The sequence below is a fragment of the Gymnodraco acuticeps genome, unplaced genomic scaffold, assembly GCF_902827175.1.
Source record: "Gymnodraco acuticeps unplaced genomic scaffold, fGymAcu1.1, whole genome shotgun sequence".
Taxonomy (NCBI): domain Eukaryota; kingdom Metazoa; phylum Chordata; class Actinopteri; order Perciformes; family Bathydraconidae; genus Gymnodraco; species Gymnodraco acuticeps.
Window position 1 is genome coordinate 1,745,891 of NW_022990889.1, and position 10,610 is coordinate 1,756,500.

A 10,610-nucleotide genomic window follows, 5' to 3' on the forward strand; every position below is an offset into this window, starting at 1 on the left:
ACGGCTCTGATGCAATGCCTTTGGCAATAGCCTTCAAAGTGATGTGTTGTATAGGACCTCCTTGACATACAGACTCATTTGGCTACATCTTTTACCCTCAACGTGAAAGTGATTTAAAGTATGTGATGTATGGCGGTATATTCCACAAGGAGTTTTGGGTCTCAGGACAGTACACTAGCCAGGGGCTGTACTGATTTTTACAAAAAAGACCTGACATTTACAAGGAGGATAATAATCATACTGTCTATTTTACATTCAGTTCGTAGTAACAATTATTCCAGTCTTCTCCCAGGCTGAGATCTACAGTAACAAGATTAAAGTTGGCTTCCGGAAGAAAAAGCAGTTTTAAAAAATGTGCAGAGGACCAAAGAGAAATACGAAATGATCTAAAATACATAGGACCCTCTAACCTGAAGCTTCAATTGATTCCACTTAAGTATTACATTAATCAGTAAAAGGCAGCGCTGGATGGGGAAATGACACATGACCAATACTGAGCTTCTGAAGCAATTACTCTTTGCAGTAAGCCAAGCAGATGATTAGCAACATACAGTATATTCTCTTTGTGCCGAAACCTCGTTTCATAATGTAATGCCACTCTGTGCTTAAACTGACTTCTGAATAATTTAACTAAATGCATCCCATTTATTAATCCCTTGTTAAAAGCATCCCTTGTTCAAAAGGCCGTTTAAAACGCATGAACATGGCAGGCAGTAATGGCTTCTTTCTGGGAACTGTATAATCCGGCTAACAGAGAACATGCTTTGTTTTGTTTGCTCCGAGCAAAAGATTGTTTATCATTCCATAGTTAGCCTCTATGAAGTGGAACCTGTGCACTAAACACCTGAATAAACAACAAAGAGCGGACTGCTGTAGACACAATACGTCAAACAAGGGACTAGGGAGAAAGGGATTGGATTTAAAGCAACTATTTATTTGAACAGGAATCCCTGTATGGTATTACAGGAACTGACACTATCTATATTAAAATATTTTAACTTAATTTTGTTTAGGAAGCACACTCCCAAAAATAAACATGTTAATTACCTCCTAACTAAAAATGAAGCATGAGTCAATATTTATATAACTGCGTTTTTAATTGGATGTATAGAAAAACTGAGAGTATAATTTCATAAATATTTGGAAACGTAACCCTTAGGCAGTCCCGACTGAACCATGTCTGTGATTCACGACTGGGCTTTCTATTATAAATGAATATAAAAACTATATTGGATCTCTATATCTGAGTACAAAACAAATAACTAAAACATTATCAGTTTGCAAAAAAATAACAGGTCTTTAGAGACTCAAATTGTTTTTTTATGAGAAAATGTCAAAGTCTCAGTGAATATTTTTCATTCTTGTACCTCGATAAACATGATTAGAAAGACAGCAGTCTGATCTGGAGAATGGGTTTGCAAAGTTAATGATGTTTACAGAAATGAGAAGAATCTCAAAGATGTTAACAAATGCTGTGTGAGGTCTGTATCTCATTTAAAAGCCCTGGGTTTAAGTATTTCAGCAGGTGATAATCCACTTCTGTGCATGGATCTTGTGCTACAGTTATCCAAAAGACATTTCGACTTGGCTACAGAGTCCTGTCTTAACACAAATATTTGGCTGAAACGTGATAAGATTTGAGGGAGGAGAGGATCTGGAGAAATAGAACAAACAGGGAAACATGCAGGAGGAATGTTTTTCTGTAACAAGAGATCCTGCGTCACTGCAGAGAAAGAATGTAAGCTACACTCATCATAGTCAGGCTGTAAGAAGCTTTCAGAAGGATCCTGCTGTGTGCTTCTGTATAGGAGCATGTACTGTCTATATACACACATGAAATGCACAAACACACAAACAAACCCTCTCCCTGGTCTGATAGATCCCTATAGTAATGTGAGGGGGTGTCAGGATGTATTGCTAAAGGGGGAAAAGGCCCCTTTAGATGGACTATCTCCCTTCAAGCATTACTCACCTTACACACGCGAGCGATGCGTGACACAATGGTGTTGTCAAAGAAATCAAACTCCTTTCCTGCTTCACTGAAGAAGAAGTAAATCTTATCGTCGTCGCCCACGAGGTTGCCCTTGGGCAGGCTCTCCTGTATGTAGGCAGAGCCAACAAAGGCCGGGTCTGAAAGAAAAATGACGCAAGTCAACCTACAGTAGATGAATTCAGGCGTCTAGGGACGGACGTTCTTATTTCCTCTGACATCAAAACACTAAATGGAAAATTCAATTGCGACAAGGACACTTTTCATCTGTATAATCTCGAATGGTGTCAAATACTATTCACATGCAGCATATCTGGCATGAACAGTTTGAGAATGTATTTGATCTTATACAAGATATGATATAAAATGATATATTTTTTTAATAAATGACAATTTAATAAAAAGTATTGCCTACCTTGAAGCCAGTTGAGTGAGTTTTCTGTTTTCAGAGCAGTTCCTTGGCTTAGACTCTTGTAAATGATGGGTTCATTTCCTTGGAAATTACTGACTGTTCCGGCATACAGCTCCCCATCTGCAACGCAATGAAGAAGACCAGAATAATCACAGTGTTTACCACAAGGGAATGTGCTTCTGCGTCACACACAGTAATGAAATCCAGAGGTTTTACCCCAATTTGTCCATATTAGGCACCTGTATCTATTTACAATACTGATTATCACAGTGGTTTCAGTAAATGTAACAATTAAAACAAAACATTACAAAAAATACTCATTCTATCAACATTCTTGGACCTACCAGCCATGATGGCAGTGGACTTGTATTCAGGGTTAAATGGACAACGGCTTCTTCCATCTTCTGTCACAATCTCACCGGTATCACTTGTGACAAGGGAGAAGTCTGCAGAGTTCTGGGGAGCAGACACACATCACATGACTCTTAGTTGAACAGTAGAGCCGTAACCTGCTCTGACAGTGACCGCTGCCCGTCCTCACCGTCCTGAAGTGAGGAGGAGCGCCGTCAGTCTTTGGGCAAAGTTGAAGCACAGGTCATGCCTGTGTGTTTGTTATGGATAGTTCTAAGTCTTTGAAAGATTTGTAGAAAAGGATTGCAAACTGGGTCCATTCTTATATAATCTGATTACATGCATTGAATATTTCCCTTCGGCACAGGAGATAATAAAATAATGTACAGACATTATATTGGGTCTAGCTGGGCATGGGCCTCAGCCAGACTGCTAAGTGTGCTGAGAGACAGGAAGCAGCATGCGTCAGAGTTTAGATGCTCTTGAATTTAATAAACAAAAAACCACAAAGGCACCTGGGTAATCAACTTTTGTGGAAAAACACAACATCTAGAAAAACTGTGAATGACGCTTTTTAGATCCTAAACACATGCATCAGTTGCACAAAGAGAGTCACTGCAACAGTGACTGATCACACAAACACTTACTATGTAAGCACATGTGGGGCTGAAGGCGTATGTTCCACACACGTACAGATGAGTGCTGTTCATTTGTAGTAAGATCTTGATGTAGTTGAAGCAATCCGTCTGTTTGGGAAAAGATTTGGGAACATTTTCATTAAAAAAATTGTAATTGTCTTTACAGCATACAACGTACTTTAACAATCAGGCTGTATTCTCTGCCATAAACCAAGCTGATTAGGCACTTTCTCCATAACAGGTTGTATTTTTATCTCGTCATTCAAAATGTATCTTATTTCCTGTCTAAAGACACATATTAAGTAATTAAGATACACATGACAACAAATAATCTGCAGACTGCAACACAGGACAGGAATTAAGTTTGAAAAACGAGTGTGTTGGTACCACAAAAACTTTTATTAAATAAATAATGTGCTCCCTCTTAAAATATATATCATCAGAAATGTACGAGGTTCTGGTCCGTGTGTTTGCATATTAAAGTGGTAGTGGAGTAAGGTAACAAAGAAAGATGGTTATATAGGAAGTTTGTTTGAAAGGAAGGGAAAAATCCATAATTGTAGAATGGAAAGTTTTCACTTGACAGGAAATGTCCAGGGCTGTGCCCTCAGCCTGTTTCCAAAGTGCCCTGCAACAATGATCAACTTGAGAACCTGCAGTCATGTAAATACAGTTTGAGCCCAGAGTTACGCTACTTGAGCTTTTACACCAACACTTGCCTGCAGGTCTTTGCCTTTGAAACTGCACTCGTCTCGCTTCCTCTCTGGAGTTTTCCACGTGAGCTGTGGGAGAGAAGCACAGTGAGACTCATCCTGAGGTATAATTCATGGAGCAGGTAATATTCACATTGGACTTTTGGGATCTAATCATAATCATATAACCATATTCGTATTGTACCCCTGGGATCTTATTTTAACTCCATTCATATTGATACAATATACTGTGAATACTGTATATTAATCTGCAGTTTACAGTAGCTTGGCTCTTACATTTCTCTGTAGCTTGACTGCACTGATATCCGTGAGGTTGAGAGCAAAGAGAATCTCCCGAGCGCCGACATATAGCGTGTTGTCTTCTTTACTGAGGAGGATGGAGGTATAGTTGAATACTCCCGCAACTGAAAAGCTTCTGGTTGTCCTCTCCTTCGCATCTGGACAAAAACAGACAGATATAAGGTTTAGTTCATGAATCATCCACAATAAGTTCTTGCAGAGAGGAAATGCAAAAAATAAACATTTTGATGTTTTGAGTGTGGTCATAAAATGTAATGCACGCCAAATGATTTAGATATTCGGAATTCATTAGACACATTAGCACCATGTGACAAATGATAACAATTGAAAATTACACAGCTCGAAGACATATTATGTGGTTTATTGTTTATGAAATGGTTTGACGAGTTCAGATTGGAATAAAGATAAACCCAATAAACGTCTTCCCATCATCTACCTATTCAGAAACCTTTTCAGCACCTTTTTCTGGCCTTCATCAGACGTTACGCAGTAAGAGCTGACAGTAAACAAGAACATTGGGATGGACGCACAACTAAGGTCCCAGTTGAACTTGAATAAAGGATGTTGCAAGTGCACAGCCAACTTGTCAGACCTCCAAACAAGGATGCTCCAGAAACCTAATTTATGTTGAATATAAACACTGAGGTCATTTCATTTTGTTTCATTACTCACACTGTTACTAGACTTTGACTTTGGAGAGCAAAATAACTCCAACAGGCGATCTACCGCACAGCTAAGGATCTGGGTCTCATGCAGAATACAATATACCCCAAAAATCAAATCCAGATGCTTGTGATCCTGTGTGTGTGTGTGTGTGTGTGCAACATCAAGTTCTAACTCCTGTCAGCTCCTCATTAGAAAGAGACAAATAGGATAGAACATGAAAATAAATCTCCCAACATTTCAGTACAGTAAGTACATTATTTGCTCTGACCACATTAAGGCTGCAGCCAAAGGTTAAATCATCCACTAATCACTGCTTTAAAGGCCCATGTGTATCTCAGAGTTGCAGCAGCCTGAGGCTCTCACTGCTGGCCCAGCCTGAACAACTTGCCTTAATTGCATGCCAGCATAAACAGAAGCAGCAAGCTGATGGAAACTTAAAGCCACTGAAGCTCTATTACAGGAGCTTGAAAAATAACAGACCTACATTACTGTTATTGAGGAAGGTCTGCTAATATTTGTTATTTTTAATGATTTGATTAGATTTTTATAGAGGAATGTTGTCTTTTATATATTATTTACTGTATAGCTCTAAGAGAACGTACACAAATGACTGAGATGGGGTGCAAGCTGAACACTTTTTACCTGCCCTGGGTTGGAATAAAAAATAACAAACCCCTCCCAAATATTTGGAGTCTTTTAATTGTATCATATTTAATAATAATGAAAGTACACATAATTTACGATAGTAGAAAGAAGATACCCCGATTTATACCACAATATCTTATTGGAACAATAGAGCCTAACATAACAAAAATAATAAAAGAAAAATTCCTTAATTGCTTTTCCAAACAAAATCAGAACCAGCTTACCTTCACCAAAAATAAAAACACACACTACCCTCTCCTGTTTCCAACTTCCCCCAAATCATTTTTTGTAAAGCCCCTCATAAAACTAAATATACATAAAACTCGCTGTTCTTCCAAACTGCAAGTCAACAAAAACACATCACATTATTGCATAAAGGCAAAGTAAGTTTGACTTTTGCAAGAAGAATATTCACTTTTAAAGACTCAAAAGATCCTCAGGCTTGGCAGATTCACACTGGATTACAACAACCATGCTGGTGGTAACTTCAATTATGGCACTTCCCGGCATAAAACTAGTCCAGATAGAGTAAGGTGTCATTAAATGGACCTGGTAATAAGCACATTATGTGGTCTGTACCCTGTAGTACGTGTGACCTGGTGTAACCTCAGCAGGGAGGAACAGGAGGCTGAGACTTCCTCTCCCTCGGGAAAACATCATGTTAATAGCAGTCCATCACCTTGGCAACAGAGAGCCAAAGTGTAGTTAAATCAGTCTGTAAAACCACAAGAGGCTCTGCTCTAGGTACTGTACATGGACCCACTCTCGCTCCTTCTCACCATCATCACAGGATAAATGGAGAGATGGTAACGCTCCCCTCCTCTTTTTCCTTCCCCACTGAGTCTTAAGAACTTTAAAGGTGATTTACAGAGAGAGACAGAGACACAGACCAAAGCCTGAACCAAAACAAAAGCTTTGGGGGATTTTCTCAGGGGTGGATATCTACACAAATGTTCTCCGGAGATGATCACCACCGTCATACTTAGCGACCACAGCTGATGAAGAAAAACAACAAGGCCCCTAATTGAGTATCATTTAATGTGCTGTTTACACGGGAACAAAACGAGTTGTATCTGCTACTTTTCTCTTTCTTATAGCCCGTTCGTACACACGAGGCTGTAACTGAACTGCGGAAACGGACCCCTAAAACAATAACGGGTCCCAAGGTGGATAGATCTGCGGACGGAACGCTCTGGGGGGCCAAACGGCTGTGTGTACGTCCGATACGATCATTTTCCTGATAACGTTGAAGCCATAGCCCCGCCTCTCCCCACCTCTGCTGCTCACTGCAGCAGAGGTGGGGAGAGGTCACTGCTACTGGTCAGTAGCTACTGTCAGTAGTCAGCTACTGCTACTGACCATGCTACAGATGTTAGTGCAAAAATCTACAGCTCCTCTACCACAACCATCAGCAACAAGTGGACATGGAGAACTACATGAACTACATGTTGCTAAATCCACCACGGAGAATAAACAGAAGGGCAACCAGGCAACCGTGGCAACCATGCTCGGGGGTCTTCTTCGCTGCTTTTGATGTATTTTGTGGCGGAAGTACAGCGCCACTTACAGGCCCGGCATATGTACTACAGCGTCTCCAGCGGGTCGAGCGGTCTCGTGTGAAGGGGTACGTTTATTGAGCCGTATCAGTGTGAACAGAATACTTTTTTGATATCGAATTCGGTTTGTTTGCGTTCCCGTGTAAATGGGGCCTAAGAGATCAGGAGGAGTTTTGCAACCACACAAAGCTTTCCATTCAAAATTTCAGGAAAACATTCATCTTATCTCATTAAATACTTATTGGTTTACAATGTGTTATACCTCCGAGGGGCAGGTTATTGTCAAATAGTATATTTAACATATTTGCCTGTGTTCTCTATCAATAAAAAGGTATGCTTAAACAATGAACTGGTCAGGCTTGAAATGACAAATTGCAACAAGTGGTTTAAAGCTGCTCTAATCAATATGTTATAGCCTCAGTCTAATGTGATTAAGGAAGAAGCCTTCAGAAGCCTGTCCTACTCATGTTGGAGATACCAAAATAATTCATTATGGGATGTTTAGAACAGGCTGACTGGCTCCTTCAACTTTTAACAATATTAACTTTGGACTCAACTACGAGGTAATTCATGGCATTAATACAGCATTGTATGGTGACTTGGAACATACCAAGAAAATATGTCAAACATACAGATGCAAGAAAAAGTATGTGAACCCTTTGGATTCTCCACACATAGCGTTGTGTGTTCCTTCCAAACAACTCAACTTTAATTTGTTTAATCTGTCCACAGAATATTTTGCCAGTAGTGCTGTGGAACATCCAGGTGCTCTTTTGCAAACTTCAAACGTGCAGCAATGTTTTTTCTGGACAGCAGTGGCTTCCTCCGTGGTGTCCTCCCATGAACTCCATTCTTGTTCAATGTTTTACGTATCGTAGATTCGTCAACAGAGATGTTAGCATGTGCCAGAGATTTCTTTAAGTCTCTAGCTGACACTCTAGGATTCTTCTTCACCTCATTGAGCATTCTGCGCTGTGCTCTTGCAGTCATCTTTACAGGACGGCCACTCCTAGGGAGAGCAGCAACAGTGCTGAACTTTCTCCATTTATAGACAATTTGTCTTACCGTGGACTGATGAACATCAAGGCTTTTAGAGATACTTTTGTAACCCTTTCCAGCTTTATGCAAGTCAACAATTCTTAATCGTAGGTCTTCTGAGAGCTCTTTTGTGCGAGGCATGGTTCACATCTGGCAATGCTTCTTAAGAATAGCAAATTCAAAACTGGTGTGTATTTTTTATAGGGCAGGCCAGCTTTAACCAACACCTCCAATCTCGTCTCATTGATTGGACTCCAGGTTGGCTGACTCCTGACTCCAATTAGCTCTTGAAGAAGTCTTTAGCCTAGGGGTTCACATGCACTGTGAATGTTTACATGGTGTGTTCAATAAAAACATGAAAACATATAATTGTTTGTGTGGTATTAGTTTAAGCAGACTGTGTTTGTCTATTGTTGTGACTTAGATGAAGATCAGAACACATTTTATGACCAACTTATGCAGAAATCCAGGTAATTCCAAAGGGTTCACATACTTTTTCTTGCAACTGTACACTTGATTCACTGGGAAATGTTTTAGAAACGGAATTTGTAGACACTGAATACCTGAGGCAGCAACATAAGCTTAAAGCAATGGAAGCAACACAGTCCCGAGACCACAAACCCCAGATAGAATAACTGCTAGAGTTCGAACAGCGTGCAGACTGTAAACGATAGAACATCACAACCTAATAAGTGTATCCTTGGTGAACTTCTTCTACCCTCCTCTCCACCAATGCCACAGTCTCTGAAGAAACCCTGCTATTGTTGTTTGACTGTCTGAGGTTGATTCCTTAGGGGCCAATTCATGACAATGCAGCCCTAGAAATGTTGTGGTGTTTCAGAAACAAGCGGAACCAGACAGGATGGTTCAGAGGAAGCACTTAAGAGAGGAGGAGCAGCTGGTATCTGCTGCAGCCACAAAGACAGGCTGTCAGGGAGGGCAGCCAAGTGACCACCAGGTCAACTCCTGAGGAAAGGCAACACACAGCAACACTACACAGTGGGTCATCTTCGCTTTGTAAGACCATCTTGTACATCTTGATTTTTGTCTTGTAAGGGAGAATTCAAGAGAGTTTGGGAGATACCGTTTCAGGATGCCATGAGTCTTTTCACAATGACCATAGAGGATATAAGTTTGTATGTAACTTTGTTAGTTGTGGAAAAAAGACTACTTTATTTGCGTAGTCACAAGAGACCTTTTAGTAATTGTTTAAGGGTTATATTACCCAAATTACAAAAGCATAAACAGACAAAACATAGGTAGAAATGGATAACTTCCGACAATAGGTGCCACAAGGCTAAAGTAACATATTATTGCATAACTTTTTTTGGAGGGACATTTTAAATGACATTTTACACTTTCCATAACCCTAGCCCTACACTTGAAAAAACTCAACAGGAGCCTACATTTAAAATAACCAAAGACATTTGATAATCAACAGACCTTGCTGTCTACATTTTTCACTGGAACTTCTTCAAACGTCTCAGTGGTCTGTCATGTTTCTAGATTATCTGTACATTTTCTGGAAAATGATTACCAATTGTTCAAGTCATTTATATTCCTCTGAACACCATAAATACGATGTTATTCATCTCCATTTTATTTGGGGTTTCTAACAACTTTCAGAGGTGGATATCATAAAAAATCAGTGCATACAATTGCAACTATCTATTATACATGAACGTACAAATAAACTATTATAAATAATAACAAAATAGTCATGTAGATAATTACAATTGATGTCTATCTTTTTGTTCTTTGGATAGGTCATCTTTCAAATGCAGGTGAATAATGGTTCATTTTTCACTTGCATTAAGTAACTTTAGTTTAGACAACGAAAAACTAAACTCCTGTTCACTCTGCTGTCTCTGCCTGACTGATGTTGAAACGCATGCCAAAGGTTAAGCAGGTAAAGGACCCTCTGTTTACACCTCACAAAGAGGGGGCCAGCAAGCAGAGCTGGAGGACTTTACACCTCTATGTTTCACCCTTTTAGAGACCTCTGATCCAGAGACAGCAGCTCTGTCTGGTTCAGAGCACTCCTTTGACCCTTTTTAGAAGTGAACACAAACAGCATACTAAGTGGTTCAACCTCTGGCAGCTGTAAGCAATAAGAGATCATTGCCATTATTATGTAAATTGGACTAATTTCTGCAAATGATCCTGCTAAATGGATTGGAATACTCGCCCGGACTGGCTTGCTAATCTATTAAGGGGGAAATTAATTATATTTGGCTTAAAGGAATCCTTTTTCAGCTGATTTCCTGATCGGTCTGAGTCCAAAAATAAAGTAGAAGGATA

General features: G+C 39.7%; 1 protein-coding gene across 1 annotated transcript in view; it reads right to left on the reverse strand.

Annotated features, from left to right (window-relative positions):
• sema4ba (sema domain, immunoglobulin domain (Ig), transmembrane domain (TM) and short cytoplasmic domain, (semaphorin) 4Ba) overlaps positions 1-10,610 on the reverse strand; it is a 52,374-nt gene that overhangs the window by 6,336 nt on the left and 35,428 nt on the right. The window contains 6 exon segments of the mRNA XM_034233676.1: positions 1,973-2,130; positions 2,406-2,522; positions 2,747-2,858; positions 3,401-3,499; positions 4,111-4,173; positions 4,381-4,541. Coding sequence (XP_034089567.1) covers positions 1,973-2,130; positions 2,406-2,522; positions 2,747-2,858; positions 3,401-3,499; positions 4,111-4,173; positions 4,381-4,541 — 710 coding nt within the window.